The sequence below is a fragment of the Podarcis cretensis genome (assembly GCF_951804945.1).
Source record: "Podarcis cretensis genome assembly, chromosome: 15".
NCBI classification, from domain to species: Eukaryota; Metazoa; Chordata; class Lepidosauria; order Squamata; family Lacertidae; genus Podarcis; species Podarcis cretensis.
In genome coordinates, this window is record NC_137185.1 from 19,604,473 (window position 1) to 19,622,755 (window position 18,283).

Genomic DNA, 18,283 nt, shown 5'->3' on the forward strand with positions numbered 1-18,283 from the left:
AGGTCAGCCATAAAGGGATTCTTCCCCCATTTTCATGTGTATTTATTTCAGTGTATTCAGGACAGCTCTTGGAACACAAAACTGCAGTTGTGTTTTTTTCCTTTCTCCCACACGCAACCCCTCCACCCAAACCAAAGGATATTGATTTTGGAATAATGCCTTCAACACCATGCCCTTTGGTTATGTTGGATACTGATGAGCTCAGCATTTTCTCCCCCAAAGCTAAGGGAGGGTGCTAAGGGAATCCCAGAACTGGGAACTCAGAGGCATCCGGATGTTAACAATTCATCATCACGGCAATAGGGAAGGCACAGGTTGCATAATGATGCATCAACAAGTCTCAGCTCCTTTCAGGCTTCTCGGGAAGGGATGCTCTAAAAAGTTCATCTGTGAGGTAGAAGAGTCTGAGGGGCAGACTGAGGAAATATGCTATTTCCTTCAAAAGCTGCTGTCACAATTTATTAGTCATTCGTCAAGGTGTGACAGGACTCATTTTGTTTTGCCACAACCAGCTAGCACAGCTGCTCTTCAGGAATTTTTGAGGCGGAGGTGTGGGTGTTTGTGGAAGATTTGGAATGTGTGGGACTCCTTGGACTTCCCCCCCCTTGAACTTCAACCCCCACCTTCCTTTTCAATTCATTGAGTGAGTCCCCTGAGTAGGAATTAAAATGAACGCTGTGTCAAAAAAAAAAACAAAAAACAAACCCACCTTCCAATTTCTTGAAAATGTTCTTCCCCTGTGAAAGAGGCTCCAATCTTTCTGCTTTGTTCTCAGAGCGTGTTATAATTTCTACAGAAGTTTGGTGCGTGGTTTTGAAATTACCTTGTGGCAGCGAAAAAACCTGAGGGTGGTGTGTGCTTTCTCCTCTCTTTCCAGGAAACATTGCACCAGAAGCTGCCCAAATTGGATGTTGTTAAAAAGATTAGGCAAATTCATGGAGGAAAAGGTGATCAATGGCTACTAGCCACAATGGCTATGTTCTACCTCAGGGGTCAGCAACTTTTCCAGCAGGGGGCCGGTCCATTGTCCCTCAGACCTTGTGCGGGGGCTGGACTATATTTTGAAAGAAAAAAAATGAACAAATTCCTATGCCCTACAGATTATCCAGAGGTGCATTTTAAAATAAAAGGACACATTCTACTCATGTAAAAACACACTGATTCCTGGACCATCCATGGGCCAGATTTAGAAGGCGATTGGGCCGGATCTGGCCCCCGGGTCTTAGTTTGCCTCCCCATGTTCTACCTCCACTGTCAGAGGAAGTATGCCTCTAAATGCCAGCTGCTGGAAACCAGAGGCAGGGAGAATGCTCTTGTCCTCAGGCCCATGTTTGCATGTTTCCCACAGACATCTGGTTAGCCATTGCGAGAACAGGATGCTGGAGTACTGACAGGCCTTTGGCCTCACCCAGTGGGACTCTTCTTGTGCCCTGGCTTTTTGCGCTTCCGGATCTGAAAAAAAGCCTCTTGGGAGAAGTTGCCTCATGATACCTTTCTCTGGGTTTTCACTGAAGCCTGGACACCCAGGGAAGCTGCAGAGCGCAGGCCACTGGGGAGATGATTGGTAGCATGAAAGAAAACACACCCACAAACACCCACCAGCCACCTCAAAAGTAAATCAGTCTTAACAAAAACCCTGAAAACTCACCCATGAGAATTTCACCAAAGTTTCCAAATTCCAAAAAGTTGACTTTAAGCAAAGGTTAGCAGGGAATAAAAGAACAAGGTCTGAGTTTTTGTATGGAAGGCCACAGGGGGCAGTGACTATTTCTGACTTAAGTAGTTCCATCCAATTTATTCATTTCTGTGAGGACTTGGCTGAGAAGTTAACTAAGTACCCTTTTTAAAAACAATTCTCTGAAAAGCAAAGCAAGGCTCTTTCTGTTACAAGGGCTCTTAATCCTTTCTCCTTCCAAGGTAAGGAACAAATCATGTTTGGAAGACATGAGGGTTTAGTAAAGGACAGCTACATATTCAGAAAGCATGCTTAAGCTGCCCACATTTATAGTAGGGTGTTGCCTTGAGAAACCATTGTTTTCAACCTGCAGCCTTGAGAAAATAAGATCGCAAGCCCTCTAACATTTTTCTGATGAAAATAGGGATGTTAATAATAATAATAATAATAATAATAATAATACCCTGCCCATCTGACTGGGTTGCCTAGTTACTCTGGGCAGCTTCCAATATATATAATACAACATTAAATAGATGCCTTCAGATGTTTTCTGAAGGTTGTATAGTTACTTACCTACTTGGCTCAGGAGTCACTTAACTTCATACCCTCCAACATTTCTCTGATGAAAATAGGGATGTCCTAAGGAAAAGTGGGACATTCCAGGATCAAATCAGAAACTGGGATGGCTTCTGTAAATCTGGGACTATCCCTGGAAAATAGGGACACTTGGAGGGGTCTGAGATCAGGACCTGTCAGTTATAAACATGGGCCATCCATTGGCTACAGGTGGTTTTCTTGGCAATCCTGTCCAAATTCATCATTCTTTGACAGGAGGGCTCTAATAATATTGCTGGCGTGTGTGAAAGAGAGAGTGGTCTGGTGCATGGAGCTGGGCATGTTTAGCCTGGAGAAGAGGAGGTTAAGGGGTGATATGATAGCCATGTTCAAATATATAAAAGGATGTCACATAGAGGAGGGAGAAAGGTTGTTTTCTGCTGCTCCAGAGAAGCGGACACGGAGCAATGGTTCCAAACTACAAGAAAAAAGATTCCACCTAAACATTAGGAAGAAGTTCCTGACAGTAAGAGCTGTTCAACAGTGGAATTTGCTGCCAAGGAGTGTGGTGGAGTCTCCTTCTTTGGAGGTCTTTAAGCAGAGGCTTGACAACCATATGTCAGGAGTGCTCTGATGGTGTTTCCTGCTTGGCAGGGGGTTGGACTCGATGGCCCTTGTGGTCTCTTCCAACTCTATGATTCTATGATTCTATGATTCTATGATTCATGGGGCTCACCCCATGGGAGAGATAGAGTCAAAGAGGCACTGCTAGACATGTTTGCACAGGTTATAATTTGGGGTTGCAGCAACCCTCTGGGGATCAGTAGGAACCTTTGCTTTATCAGAGGTGTGGAAGACAGCTTTTGTATTGTTGCATGCCACCACCACCCCCGCAATTTCTGAGTGATGAGAGATTCAAAGCATTCCAGGCACTTTCCCAGAGTTTGTTTTCCTTGGAAGGCGGGAAAGCAGAGACATTGAGGACTTTCCTTCCTGCTGGCTCTGTGTCTCTCCAGGGGAAGGACTTGGGGAAAAATAGTTCAGTAACTGCTTGACATTTCCATCTTCTGTTTTCTTTTTTCCCTGGGAGCACTGCAGACCCCTTCTCTCCTTCCCTGATAACAGAGGGGAGGCCCCCAGTGGGTGCTGCTGGCCTGTAGCAGGAGTTCACAGAGCTCTTGCGGCAACCAGGAAGCCTCAAGGCGTAGCTGCCTCTGTACAGTCTGCCGTTTGGGGTGAGGGGGAGGAAATAATCAGTAATGGGAAGGCCCTGGTGAATGTAATGGTAAAGAGGGATTTCAGTTCCCATCATGGTCCCTATGTAGAGTCCTGGCTGGCATAGTTATCTCTCATTCACACTGCTGCACCCTCCCAGGAATGTATTTGAGATGCACCCATGCGCTGTAAGGGTACTGTCATTTACAAGAGGACTGCAGAAGTACAGCTCTCACTGCAAGATTTTGCATGCCCCTGGGTATTCGCAGAAGGGCATTTTGTCTTCCTGTATAACTAGCTCAGTCTCTGTTTGGGGGGCACGTTATATGTGTGTACTGTGTCTCTCCCCCCCCCCAATAAAACATTCTCACTGCCATTGTCGTCCAGTTCCAGAAACAGCTGTCCACAGCTAATTTATTTCCTAATGCTGCAGCAATGTTAATTTATAAATTACACTGGTAATTCGAGCTATTATTAATTTCAGATGGTGTAGGGCAAGACTAATTAAAATATGACACCAATTGCCACACATATGTACTAAGGGCTAACATTTAAAATTAATAGGAATATTAAGTGTGACACCGGTCTCAGAGATGCTCTGCTCAGTAATTACAACACCCAGGCTGCAAAAGATTTGATAAAAGGAGATGGGGAGATTTAAGAGAAATAAATAAGACAGCTCTATTTATGTCTCTCTTCCTCCTCACCCTTCTGCCATCCTTTAAAGGGATTGGTAAAGTTTCTTCCTTCCTTTCCCCACATTTCAAAATCAAACTTGAACTTTCCAATTTGCAAAAAAATGACTCACTATACCAAAGGTATTTTAATGCTAATATAATCTAATGGTTTTGCATTTTGAGGGAATGTCTGAACTGCAAATGCAATCCAGTTTGAAACTAATTTATCTCATTTTACTTTATCCCAAGACTGCATACTCACCATACATTTTAAGCACATAGCTTCCCCTAAATAATGCAGGGAATTGTAGACTGTGAAGGGTGCTGGGAAATGCAGCTCTGTGGGGGTAAATTACAGTTCCCAGGATTCTTTGGAAAAAGCCATGTGCTTTGAGTGTATGCTGTGTGCACAACCTTTGAGCCTTGGGAATCGTATTGGGGAGGGGGTGGATTCCTTTTTGCTTATCCCTTTCATGACATTCCGGTTCTTGATATTATTGAGGCGGCGGTGGCAACCATGGCAGTGAAACTGGGGCAAAACCAGTTTATGTCTATACCTTAAACATATCTCTAGTACTATGGAGGCTCTCTCCTTTTACCAACTGCCCCCACCACTGCAGGAAAGCACTCTTATTTCTTTTGGTAATGTGTGTACAAATACATGACTCAAGTCTGCTGAAGGGGGTCATCAACGTATGCACTTTGATTCGGCTTGAAAGCCATGGACCGGGGATTTCTCCCCTTGACAGTGAAGGGAACTCCCTGCTCCCCACACACATTTCCAAAGGAGGCAGCGGGTTTGGTGTCTTCCACACGTGGATTATCAATGGCAGCCTGCCAAGCTTGGCTGCCTACCACCTCATTTATATATAATGCTCCTTTCCTCCACATCAAGATATCCAGGCAAACAAATGGAAAGGATCATTTTAAGGGCTGTATCTAGAACTCCCATCAACAACAGCAGTGCCAAGTGAAAGATGCATGCCCAGAGAACATTGTGCACTGTTTCTAGGTATCTCACCAGCCACATTGTCCTGCTGCATAATCAAGGTTGATCCTTTTCTTTCTTCTGCAGCTGTGGGATTCATGAGCGAAGACGAGTACTTGGAGATCTCCGGCATCACTCGGGAGCAGTCAGGAGAGTACGAATGCAGTGCATCCAACGATGTTGCCACTCCTGTGGTGCGGAGAGTAAAAGTCACAGTGAACTGTGAGTATTGGGTAGGTTGTTGCAGGGCAGGGTGTAGGTTGCTGCAGCTTAGCAGTAGTGGGGGGGGGTGCTGGAAGGATTTCCACAGTCTTTCTTGGTGCATTTTCTGTGTTTCCTTGGCATATTCTCTGCACCTTTTAATACCTGCAAGAGATAAATTAAATGCCTGCAAGTGATAAAATAAGAACATATGAAGCTACCTTACATGAAGCTGGTCCAACCTGAAACCTTCTGAGTCGTACCCAATGTAGCGCTAAGTTAAAGTTATGTAGCAGTATACTTGTTTCGCTGGCAAAAAAAAAAAAGGTTTTGTGCTAGCAGAATGTCATTGAGCATGAGAATGCATAAGCAGATTGCTGGTCACTTTATTGCGCTGTGGATTGACCATTCTGTTGCATGAGTTCTGCTAGTACAGGCATAGGCAAACTCGGCCCTCCAGATGTTTTGGGACTACAGCTCCCATCATCCCTAGCTAGCAGGACCAGTGCTCAGGGATGATGGGAATTGTAGTCTCAAAACATCTGGAAGGCCGAGTTTGTCTATGCCTGTGCTAGTGCGACGGTTGTGTTGGATTCCTCTGTTGCAGAACACTAAAACTCAACCATCCACTAAAGAATGTTGGATATCGTGCCCTGCATGAAAAGTGCATGCTTTGCCTTTGAGCTACAAACCGACATTTGTTGCACCACAGTAAATCTTCCAAAAGGGGGCTGAACAGTAACATGGTAAATTGGGAGCATCTCTTTCTAGTGACATCCCAGCAGAAATGATGCTGCCTAGACCAAATGTCCAGTTCACCCAATGAATGGGTCACACTTGTCTGCATGCTTGCATACTGATTTACACACATACCCCGCATTTCAGAACTCAGACAAGTGCACACATTTCTCATTCACACACAGGTAAGTCCGTAGTCAATTATGCATACACATGTGTTTGTTGTCACATTCCTGCATGGACTCGCATGCATTTGCACACACGAGCATTCTCAAAACACACATCTTGCACCAACAGGACTTGAAAAGTGGCAGAGAGTTGAGGATGCATTGATCAAGTGGGCAGGAGTTAGAAAGTGGAACTGTGTGGGCAGTGGTAGTGTCTAAGAGATAGTTTGGAGCTGGTTCCTTTGAGAATGCGTGTAAAATAGCCTTTGAGTATTCACTGCCAGGATCTGGTCACTGACTCTTCAAGCGCATCTGGGCAAGGAACCTTCTGCCGTTGGCAGTTTGTTTTTGGCACAAGCAAAACTCTGGAGAGGGGAAGGACCTTGAAGCAACAGCAGAGCAAAGTGATTTTCCAAAGCCACAGAGAACAACCCCTCAACTTGTCCCTTTCTCTACAGATCCACCATACATCTCAGATACTAAGAACACCGGGGTGCCGGTGGGACAAAAAGGCATCCTCCAGTGTGACGCCTCTGCAGTTCCATCAGCCGAGTTCCAGTGGTACAAGGATGACAAAAGGTACATGAAGGATTAGTTGTAACTGATGTTAGGATATTTCAGCAGGACCTATCCTCACAATCACTGCATCAGAATTTACTTGCTCTCTTAGAAAACTGATAGCCACTCCACCCTAAGCACAGTCAGCATGGTGCTGGTGGGGTAGATGAGCACATTTCTCTGCAGTCGTTCAGCGACTGAGTGTGGATAAAGAACTGGGGCTAATTCTATGGAAGGATGAATTTCACTTTTAATTTTCCTCTGTTTCTCATTTCCCCAAATTTATTAAATTCAGTTTGCTCCCATTTCCATAAATATGGTAGCACATATTTCTTACTAAAAACTCTTTGCACAACAAAACCCATTCCCATTTCTGTATTCTTTTCTCTTTCTGTATGTATTTTCAATGCAATTCCGGTTAACATGTATGTGCCTGGAGGCAGGGAGGCTATGGTCACTATTATATATATTTCCTCTACTATACATCTTTTGTACTCTCTCTCTCTCTCTCTCTTTTCTCAGTGAACTTCAGTGCAAAATTTTAAAAAGGGCACATTTTGGAAGGTTTCGCTCATGTTTTGGTTTGTAAAGTGTTAATTAAGCAGGATCACAATGAAATGCAAAGTGAATGACCCCCCCCCCCCCAAGCATCTATTTATGTTTCAAAGCAGGGTGATTAACTTCCAAACTTGTAAGGGAATCTGCTAGCATTTGTCCAATGTTACCTTTAGCTTCGCTGTCTTCAATTCCTGTCTTTACACTCACTTGCCACTTTTGCTTCTTCCACCCAACTTCTTATTATCTCCATTGTCAACATTGAGACCATCTGCACTATATGTTTAAAGCACTGTGGTACCGCTTTAAACAGTCAAAGCTTCCCCAAAGAATCATAGGAACTATAGTTTCTTAAGGGTGCTGACAATTGTTAAAAGAGTCCCATTTGCCTTGCAGAGTTGCAGTTTCCATAGTGGTTTAACAATCAGTCACGCTTGCCAGGGAACTCTGGGTAATGTAGAGGGGAATATCAACTCTCAACACCCTTCACAAACTACAGTTCCCATGATTCTTTGGTGGAAGCCTGGAATGTTTAAGTGGCACAGTACTACTTTAAATGCAGGGCACATATGGGGTCTTAGATTGTATGCTCCTTAAAGTTAGGGACCTTTTCCCTGTACGCTGCTCAGCAAAGTAGACTGATGGCACTGAGTTAAGAGTAATAATACTGCAAGCAAGTGGTAATCTACTGCATCTGGCACAGCCCCTTCACCCCAATGTCCTCATCTGTATGTCTAACATGGAATTATGCTTAATAGCAGCCCTCATTGCCAAAGTTCATTGGTACAGCAAAGCTCCACTGTAACAATTCCACCCCAGTTTGTGAGTGAGACTTACTTATCAAATTAGAATCATTCTCTGCTTGTGTAATTCCCACAGAAATCCCCAGACCTTGGAGCTCTCCTCCGCTAATTATCTCCACAGTGCAGAGGTCCATTGAAAACACAAATTTGGAGATATTGTCCATTTGATTAAGGCATTTGTTTTAAGTTGTGGATCACATGGTGAGCTTCCAATATGCTGTCAGTCAGGATCAAAAGCCAGGGCAATAACACAGAGCAAGAGGCTGTGGGGGGGAAGTAGCTAAGCATAGCACACACACAAACAAAGAGACACACACATTGTCTTTTTCTTTTAAGCAGCATACAAGAGTATCAGGGTGGGGGAATGAGGTACCAAAGAGGGGAGACACAGGCTATGGTGGGGCGTAACTTTGGAAAAAAACCTAAAGTGTCTTACATCTACCAACACTTTGCAGAGTTCTTCAGCTGCATCCTGTTCCTTTGCCTAGTGTCTGTTCCTTGTGTGTAAAATAAGGCATGGCATGGAGAGAGTGGATAGAGAAAAGTTTCTCTCCCTCTCTCATAACACTGGAACACATGGACAATTCAAGGAAGCTGAATCCTGTAAGATCCAGGTCAGACTAAAGAAAGTCCTTCATGCAGCACATAGTTAAACTATGGAACTCGCTGGCCTCTTCCCTCCCTTCCTACTGCAATCTGATTTGAAGGTCCTTTCTAGTGTAGCATTAGAATTCACAGTCTCCTCCTTTGGAATTCACTGAGCCAGTGCACGTTTCATTGGAATTGTTTATCTGTGCTGTGGACAAATCAATGGAATCTCCTTAAAAGGCAGCTGGCAAATGAATCTTCTGCCTTGAGCTGTTTGTTCTGGCAGGATCTGCAAGGTGGAGAAGGAAAGGACGCTTGAATCCAATGATCCCACGTCACGAAAGTGCTTCTCAGCTCCAGATAAATGGCTTAGATAACCCATTCCAGTTTTATGTTTTTGATGAAATCTCTCCATAGAAGGGATCACGTGGACCCAAAAAATGGCATCAGAATTGGCCCCTGGTGAATGCTCAGATCTAATTATGGTGCTTGAATAAAGTCAGTTATAGGCAGCAATGCCAGCTAACTCTGTTAGCTTCCATCACGGACTTGTCACCATTTCTTTTTATCTTTGCTATCTCCTATTATTTCAGGCTCATTGAAGGACAGAAAGGGTTGAAAGTGGAAAACAAGGCCTTCTTCTCCCGCCTGACTTTCTTCAATGTCTCTGAGCAGGACTATGGAAACTATACCTGTGTGGCCTACAACCAGCTAGGAAACACCAACGCCAGCATCATTCTGTACGGTAAGTAAAGCATGTCCTGGTATTCCAGTGGGATCGTATATGGTCAAGGAGATGCAGGAGGGGTGGACAGGTGAGTTAAAAAACCCTCTCTTTTCAAGTCTGGGAAAGATGGGTGAGGGGCTACTGGACTCATGTCCTACACATGGGCTTCCCTTTGGCACCAAGTTGGCCACTGTAGTAACAGACTGCTAGACTAGGGCAACATACACCCCATACATTTAAAGCACCATGAAACCACTTTAAAGAGTCCTGGCTTCCCCCAAATAATTCTGGGAGCTGTAGTTCACTAAGAGCATTGAGAGTTGTCAGGAGACCCCTATCCCCCACCCCCAAAGCTGCAATGCCCAGAGTGGTTTAACAATCCGTTTCCCCTCCGAGGGAACTATGGGGATAGTAGCTCTGGAACAGGGGTCTCGTAACAACCCTCAGCACCCTTAACAAACTACATGTCCCAGAATTCTTTGGGGGAAGCCTGGACTGTTTTAAAGTGGTATTGTGGTGCTTTAAATGTATGGGACACGGGTGGCACTGTGGGTTAAACCACAGAGCCTAGGACTTGCCGAGCAGGAGGTCGGCGATTTGAATCCCTGCGACGGGGTGAGCTCCCGTTGCTCAGTGCCTGCTCCTGCTCACCTAGCAGTTTGAAAGCATGTCAAAGTGCAAGTAGATAAATAGGTACCACTCTGGCAGGAAGGTAAACAACGTTTCCATGTGCTGCTCTGGTTCACCAGAAGCGGCTTAGTCATGCTGGCCACATGACTTGGAAGCTGTCTGCAGACAAACGCTGGCTCCCTTGGCCTATAGAGCGAGATGAGCGTGCAACCCGAGTCGGTCATGACTGGACCTAATTGTCAGGGGTCCCTTTACCCTTTACCTTTAAACGTATGGGGTGAATGTGGATTTTGGTCTGACCCAGCAGGGCTCTTATATTTTCTGCCACAAGGGCTGAACAAGTGCTGCATCCATGACATTTATTAGAGTCATGAAAGACTAGCCTCCCTCCTTAGCCTCTTATCCTTGGGATGCCACTGGACAGACAACCAAATCTTTACAAATTATATTTACTCCTAATGTTTAGGAACATAGGAAGTAGCTTTTACTGAGTCAGATCACTGGTCCATCTGGTTCAGAAATGTCTACGTTGACTGGTAGCAGCTCTCCCTTGGCTTCAGACTAGGGGCATTACTAGCCCTACTCAAATTTACCAGGGATTGAACACAGGAGCTTCTGCCTGCAATGCAGTATCTCTACCACTGAGCATCTTTCCCTGGCATCTGCAGATGTCAACAGCTTTCAGGATGTGGGGCTTCCGTCAAATGCTACTCTCAAAGTGTGGGACAAGAAATGAGGTGGACTAAGCCACCAGGGTGACACTTAGGGAAGGTTATAGCTTCCTAATGAAGCAAAAGTCAGTCCAGGATTTTCTACAACTCTCCTGGTTCCATTACAACTTTGGCTGTCTTCAATTGTAATGGGCAAGGGCTTCACTATTCCACTTTTCTTGAGTCAACTTCAACCTCCTCTTCACTGACACATGGACTTTGACACATTCATTACTGTGGATGTGGAAAACCATCCTGAGAAGATAATCTTCCCTGGAAACTGCATTGAAGTTTCACCCCCCAAAAGAATGCCAGTATTCACCTTGAATTCTGCTTTCTGTGGGATTCTCTGGCACCTTACTCCAACAAACTTCTTCATTCCACCACCTGAAGTCAGTATGGGGAACCACTGACCTGCCAGGTCTTGCTGGAGTCCAACTCCCATCAGCCCCAGAAAGCATGGTCTATGGCCAGGGATGATGGGAGCTGTAGTTGAGTGAAATCTACAGGATGAAATTTTCCCCATAACTGTTCTGACGTACACCTGTTTCAATGTCTCCCAGAAGTGTTGTCAGAACTGTCTAGTACAGAGTACTTTCCTGCCTTAAATCAGGGAAACATTTACTGTAGCTCTAGACTTTCAGCTCTTTCTTCAGAACATATAAAACTTCAAGAAGCTGAATTATCCAGAGGCTCCCCTACCCCACACTTGAACAACGTGAATACACACAATCCCCCTCTGAGATTTTTAGAAGCCAAATAGTCCCATGGTGGGATCATTCAAGTGCCATGGTTGCCTGATAAGAAGTACTAAATACTTGCAGCTGGAACCATTCCAACCCCATAGGACACCAACTTCTAACCCCTTTACAACATCCTCATTTGGGGAAGTCTTGATATACCCATTGTAGATCCATCAGATAATTGGTCCCCTCCTCAACTCATGTTTAATAAATACATCTTAAGAAATTTCCTCCTCCAGAGTATTGACCTTTCAGGTAATCAAGCAGAGAGGGGACTTGTTGTGGTGAGGACAAATTTCCTCTCCATATACAAAACAGCCACCACCACCACCATCTCAGAGAGCCTTCTCTGACATCGCCACCCCAGAGTGCAGTCTGTTAGGTGAGGCTTTTGAGAATAAACAACCCAAGCGGCTCGGTGATCCCAGGTTTGCTTCCAAGTCGCATTTTCTATTACTGCAACATGAAATAAAAAATTGACTTTCGCAAAGGGAGGCGGGGAAGAGCTCTGTACCCTTATCTGGAAGCTATTTTCTCCACATGCCAGAGCTCTGATTAGAGTGATGGATCCATCTGACACCACTCACAGCCAGGGACAGCTGTAATTGCTTGGCTTATTTGTCACGCTTCTCCAACGTTGTGGCAGGCAGAGCTGTTCTGGCTGCCTTTCTGTGCCAGTTGGGAGCTGAGGTGAGGAGCAAAACCTGGAGTGCCCCACTTTCCCTGTCTTCCTATGCCCACTTTAACCGATTGTTACTGGGTGGTAGGGATAGTAGCCATGCCAGTCCATGTCTATTAAGCATTTTAACATAACCTCCTTGTTGTTTACTACACTCTTAAGAGGGCTTAAGCCAGGGGTCAGCAAACTTTTTCAGCAGGGGACCGGTCCACTGTCCCTCAGACCTTGTGGGGGCCCGGACTATATTTTGAAAATAAAAATAAAAATCAACGAATTCCTATGCCCCACAAATAACCCAGAGATGCATTTTAAATAAAAGCCACATTCTACTCATGTGAAAACACACTGATTCCTGGACTGTCTGCAGACCAAATTTAGAAGGTGATTGAACCAGATCTGGCCCCTGGGCCTTAGTTTGCCTATCCATGGCTTAAGTGCTGTCCCATGGGGCATGGAGTGACCCAGCCCAAGACAGGTAGGTGAAAAGCAACATGAAGAGGAAGCCACACAGAGGGTACATCAATGAAACCAACATTAATATGGTCTGTGGAGGAGGAAGCCACTGCTTTTGATGCAGAACAGGAGCTAAGATCACATCCTTGCTACCCATTTTAAGCACTATGACACAGCTTTAAACTGTCATGGCTTCCCCCAAAGGATCCTAGGAGCTGTCATTTGTTAAGGGTGATGAGAGTTGTTAGGAGACACACACACCCCTTCCCCTAACAGAGCTGCAATGCTTAGGGTGATTTAACTATCACTTGCTCTTCCTAAGCAACTCTGGAAATTGTAGCTGTAATGGGAATAGGAGTCTCCTAACTGCTCTTTGTCCCCTTCACAAGCTACAGTTCCCTTGATAATTGGAGGAAGTAGCAACTGCTTAAACTGGTTGAGTACTGCTTTAAATGTGTGGTGCAGATGTGGCCCCAAAAGCCCAGTCCCTGAGAGATGACTCAGGCAGTCCCTTGTATGGCAAGCCAGGAGGGCCAATACAGAGCAGTAGGTTTCCTGAAGATTTACCCATAAATACATTGCCATTACTTCCATAGTAACCAGAAGGGGAATTATGGAAGGAAGAATGCTAATCTGTGGGTCAGCAAGAAACTGAAAGCAAAACCTGCTCATCTTCTAAGCACAGCCTGAGTCCAGGTTCTTATTTCAAAGAATCCTAGGCCACTGGACACTACAGACATGCATAGTTCATCCACTAGAATTGGGGCTCTTGCATTCTCCTACCGTTAGTACAAGAGAGGCTGGCATCTCCTGGCCTGGTGATCATCATGTTGCAACCTTTGCCCCTGTGTGTTGTGTGCCATATTACTTCAGTCTATTAAATAGGAGCCTAGGACTGCATGAGTCCCAGAGGAAGACAAAGTGGCCACTGGATTGGAATTAGAAGCTAAATATCTCAATTTATTCCTTTGTCTGAATCTCTAAGTGTCCACACTGGAATCCCTCCAAATGTCAGGCAGGGGTAACATCAGTGTTTCAGACCACATATAATTATTCTTCATAGCCAAACGAGGATGTACTGTAGGTCATGTAGCCATCTCCTGAGAAACCCGTGTTATTTTGCTTTGTTTGAAATGAAAAGCAGCTGTGGGAGGCTGTGAGTTTCAATGGAAATATGGTAGTGGGGAGGGAGTTGCTTGACCCTTCTCTTTCTCTCTCTGCACAGCATTGCTGCTACCCACATCTTTTCTCTCTGTGTGGAAAAGTAACTGGGGAAAGGTTATTTTTAGTGAGAAAATGGCTCAAGTGGAATTTTTATTTGCTTAGCTAATTTATACACCACTTTGTATTTCAGCAGAAATATGGTTAAGGAGCCCTTCCCTTTCATTTCTCTTCAGACACTGGAGAACTGTAGATTTGCATGTTTGGAAAATTAATCTAGCTAAGAGTGGGCCTTCAAATGCTGCTGAGAATCTTTCCCAAGTGAATTAGCATTTTCTTGCCCTGTTGAAATCTGAAGTGGCAGTCTGATGTCACAGAAATGTAGAAACCCGAATCCCTGCCTATATGGGCTTCAGCTTGCCTATCTCTGTGTATGTCAAAAGTGGGATGGTGAGAAGTTAGGGTCCCAGTCTTTTAGTTACTTATGATTTAAATGATTGATCGAGTTAGATTTCCACCAGCCCATCCTGAAGGCTTGGGATAGGCAAGAGGGCTTGAAAAACAAGCACAACCCACCCCCCCATTTGAATAATAATAAATAAAATGGCATGTTAGAAACTGCTGCAAATGGGATAGCACATGTACTACCCCATACACTAGCCAGCAGCTACACTCTAGAACTGTTTCCTATTGATATTAAGCAGGTCTGAGAATACTGTTTTCAGCATTTCCTTTTTAAAAATGTTTAGGAAAGCAAAGTCAGACATGCCGTTTTAACATGTCATTTTAGTTTATTATGTCATTTTTAAAAACCTGCTCCTTTTTCTTAAATTTAGAGGAATCGAAGTTCAACACTTATTTTCAGCATTGATTTTATCAGTTTTATTAATTGACTAATTTATGTTGTTTTGTGAAAACTTCCTGAATGTTTTTTGATGATTACGTGGCATATAAGTCCTGTTAAATAGATTAAATAAATAAACAACTCTTTTAAAAAACCAAAATGTGTGCATTAGTCAAAACTGCATAACGATATGCGTCAATTAGGAGAAAAACACAATGGGACTTGCCGCAAAATGTGGAAAACGGAAGTTAAGACTGGCAAAACGAGAAACCAAGGGAACAAAAATTGACAGATCCTTCCATCCCTGTCACTCAGAATAAATGTCATTGCTGCTGTCATACAATGAAGAAACTAGAAAGACAAGGGAGATTCATGTGGTGGGAGGTAAGCATTTTGAGGGTGTGTAAGAGAAGAAGCAGTCTCTTCGAGAGGCTGATCCCATGCAGCCTTCCAAGCAATGCGGCAGCAAGTGTTTGTGTCCACACCAGGACCTAAAATGTTTTATACTGCTGATTGATTAATTCCTGATGACATCTCTCCCATCACATGCATCACAACGTTCTGTCATACAGCCTTGCAAAAAAAAAAAAAAAAAATCTGCTACCAAATGTACACTCAATGTCAAATGAAGCTAGTTTGTGCCTTTCATAGTTATATGTCACAGCCAAGTAGGTAGCGAAGATTCCCCACCCCCTTCACATAACCCTAGAACTTGTGGGCAGCCAATGAAGCTGAATGTTGGATGATTCAGGGTGGATGAAAAGAAAGTACTTCCTCATGCAGCACATGGTTAAACTCTGGAACTCACTCCTGCAGGAGGCAGTGATAACCACCAACATAGATGGCTTTGAAAGAGGATGAGATAAATTCATGGAGGACAAGGCTATCAATGGCAGCTAGTCGTGCTCTGCCTCCATGGTCTAAGGCAGTATTCTGAATATCAGTTGCTGGAAACCACGGGGGTGGGGTGGGTTGATTGTTCTTGTACTTGGGTCCTGTTGGAAGGTTTCCTGCAGACATCTGGTTGGCCACTATGAGCACAGGATGCTGGACTAGATGGGGCTATTGGCCTGATCCAACAGGCTCTTCTTGTGAGTACTCTTGAGCCTATTCTACGTAGCGCAAGTTTCCCAAGGTGAAACTGGTAGTTGGAAATACCACAAGGAGTGACTACTGTGGTGCAGTTGGCATTATTATTAGGTAGTTTTGCTCTTAGTTGGACCTAAATTGGTATTAGGAGTTGAATTCTAGAGACTACCAGAGGTCAGTGGTGAATTTGCATGGGTAGTACCTATTTTAGGGCAGGGAGTTCTACGTGTCTCAGATCCCACATTGTTCCAGGTGATATGATGCCTCCCCAGAAGCCACACCAAAAGCATAAGTATCTGAGCCCAGGGATCTTGTGAGATTGCTGTCGCCTGCACTGCATTGATTACAGTTCCCCAATGCCACAGGCAATACAACAGTCTCCAAGGCTTTCAGTCCTCTTCCGTGTATGTTCCTCAGATATGCACCGTGCAGGTAGAAGCAGGCCCAGTAGAAGCAGCCTTTGTAGGCTTTGGTGCACATCACTGCTGTCACAGGCTTGCACTAGACCTTGGGACAGTTCTAGAGGAGCCTAGTACAATGGGGGTTATGAAAGGTTCTGATAAGTGAGCCCCAGGTCTTCACTGAAATCCATGTCAAAATTGTGGTGGGTGTTTTATTCCACTGAATTTTGTTGTATGGCTTAGAACAGGAGGAGCTATTCAGCAGTGGAACAGGCTACCTTGGAAGGTGGGGCTCTCCTTTATTAAAGGTTTTTAAACAGAGTTTGGATGGCCATCTGTCATGGATTATTTAGATGTGGTACCTGCATTGCAAGGGATTGGACTAGATGACCCTTGGGGGGGTCTCTTCAAACCCTACGTGTCTATGATTCTATGATTTAAAGCATATTTAAAATGCACAACATCCTCAAGGGAATCCTGGAATCTGTAGTTTGTTAAGGAGGATGGGAATTCCGGCTATGGTGGCATCAGCTGCAGTTCTCAGGATTATTTGGGGGAAGCCATGTGCTTGAAATGTGATTGAAATGTATGGTGTGTGCACAGCCTTGGTCAGACTGGACTCCCTAGTTGGCAAAAACTAACTCTCAGACAATCATGCCAAAAGCAGCAATCGTTCTTCCCTTTGTTGAACATTTATTCCCTGAACAAATCCAAGATGTAGAGTGGTTATTCTTTCTTAGGTGAGGCAGGTGTTTTAATTTCCCCACCACTAAGATGCAATAAAGGAACAACCACCATCTCGCGAACCATGGAGAGCCTTAAAGGAGCTCAATGCAGGGGCAGAGAATCAGTCTGCTGTTCACAGAGGGATCGTCAGATAATTAAACTACAGCAGGGTCCCACTGTACCATCCTGTACTAATCTTAGTTTAGCAAATCACTTTCTTCCCCTCCGCACCACCCTCCCACAACACCTTTTGTGTGACTACATTGTAAACTCTGCAGGACTTCACTTTGGTTCCGCATAGTGCCTTAATCTAGTGGGAAGCTAATTTCATAAGAGGTCTCCTGTTGAGAGCCAGAATTCTAGGCCCAACCGTTGTTAGGGGCAACCGCAGACTCCATGTTTTGAATATGGGGGTATGCTGCACTAAAATCAATAGGGAAGAGGCATGACAAGGTCCCTGAGGTGTCATGCCATCACAGGTGACCTGCAGTTTTGACCAAAAAGTGCAGAATCCTGATTCCCTCATTAATCTTAATTGATAGAGCAGTTGTGCTCCTAAATGGTGAAGAGGGAGGGCAATGCATTCCTCCATAAACAACCTGATGTGCCACATTTGAAGGAGAAAAGAATAAGCTCAGCAGAGCTAATGTGGTTGTGAGAGGAGGTGTATAGGCTGGCAGCTAAGAGAGAAGGCAGTGTGCGGAGCAGGCCCTAATTCAAGTTTTGCCTAATTCCCCAATCTCTCAGCCTCAACACCCACATAAAATGCTGGGCTGCTTTCAAGGGCCATTGTAAAGATGATTGAGATAAGTTATGCAAAGTGCTCTGAATACTTGAGATGTGCTATTTAAGCACACAAATGATTATTACCATCCACTACCATGGATGGAGATGTGAAGGAACTGTTTTCTCACACAAATCCTTCAGGAAAAGAATCTAATGAGTGAACTTTCAAGAAGAGGTAGGGTGGTTTGAGGAGAATATCTCTCATCCATTTGACCTCTTTGGCCATTGAAAAGTATCCTCTGAGATTTTACAGGGTTTGCCTATTGTGTTTGTTATATTAAAGGGGGCCCTCAGGCAGAGAGCTGAAAGCTGTGAGGTGTGAACTAGGAAACTGGGAAGCCCAATTTTCCTTGGTTTTTAATTTTATTTAAGGCTTTTAATATCTGCCTTTTGGTTCCATAGTAGAATTTCCCCTCCACAAAAGGCAGTCAGTGACCACCCAAAACTGTAAAGTAGTGAGAAGAGGCTGTGATTTGCAGGAGAGAATTTGTGGACATGGTATCAACTAACCATCACTTCTTCCCTGAAACTCTCCTACCCTTGCCCTTGCCCTAGCACTTTACCCTGTGACACAGGAAACATGGAGTTGGCTGACAAATACAGCTAAGGGGATG

General features: G+C 44.4%; 1 protein-coding gene across 9 annotated transcripts in view; it reads left to right on the forward strand.

The window, feature by feature from the left end:
• NTM (neurotrimin) overlaps window positions 1-18,283 on the forward strand; it is an 822,171-nt gene that overhangs the window by 790,954 nt on the left and 12,934 nt on the right. For all 9 annotated transcript variants that reach the window (XM_079954575.1, XM_079954576.1, XM_079954577.1 and 6 more), the window contains exons 5-7: window positions 5,198-5,332; window positions 6,675-6,795; window positions 9,314-9,465. In XM_079954575.1, coding sequence (XP_079810701.1) covers window positions 5,198-5,332; window positions 6,675-6,795; window positions 9,314-9,465 — 408 coding nt within the window. The remainder of the gene's footprint in view (window positions 1-5,197; window positions 5,333-6,674; window positions 6,796-9,313; window positions 9,466-18,283) is intronic.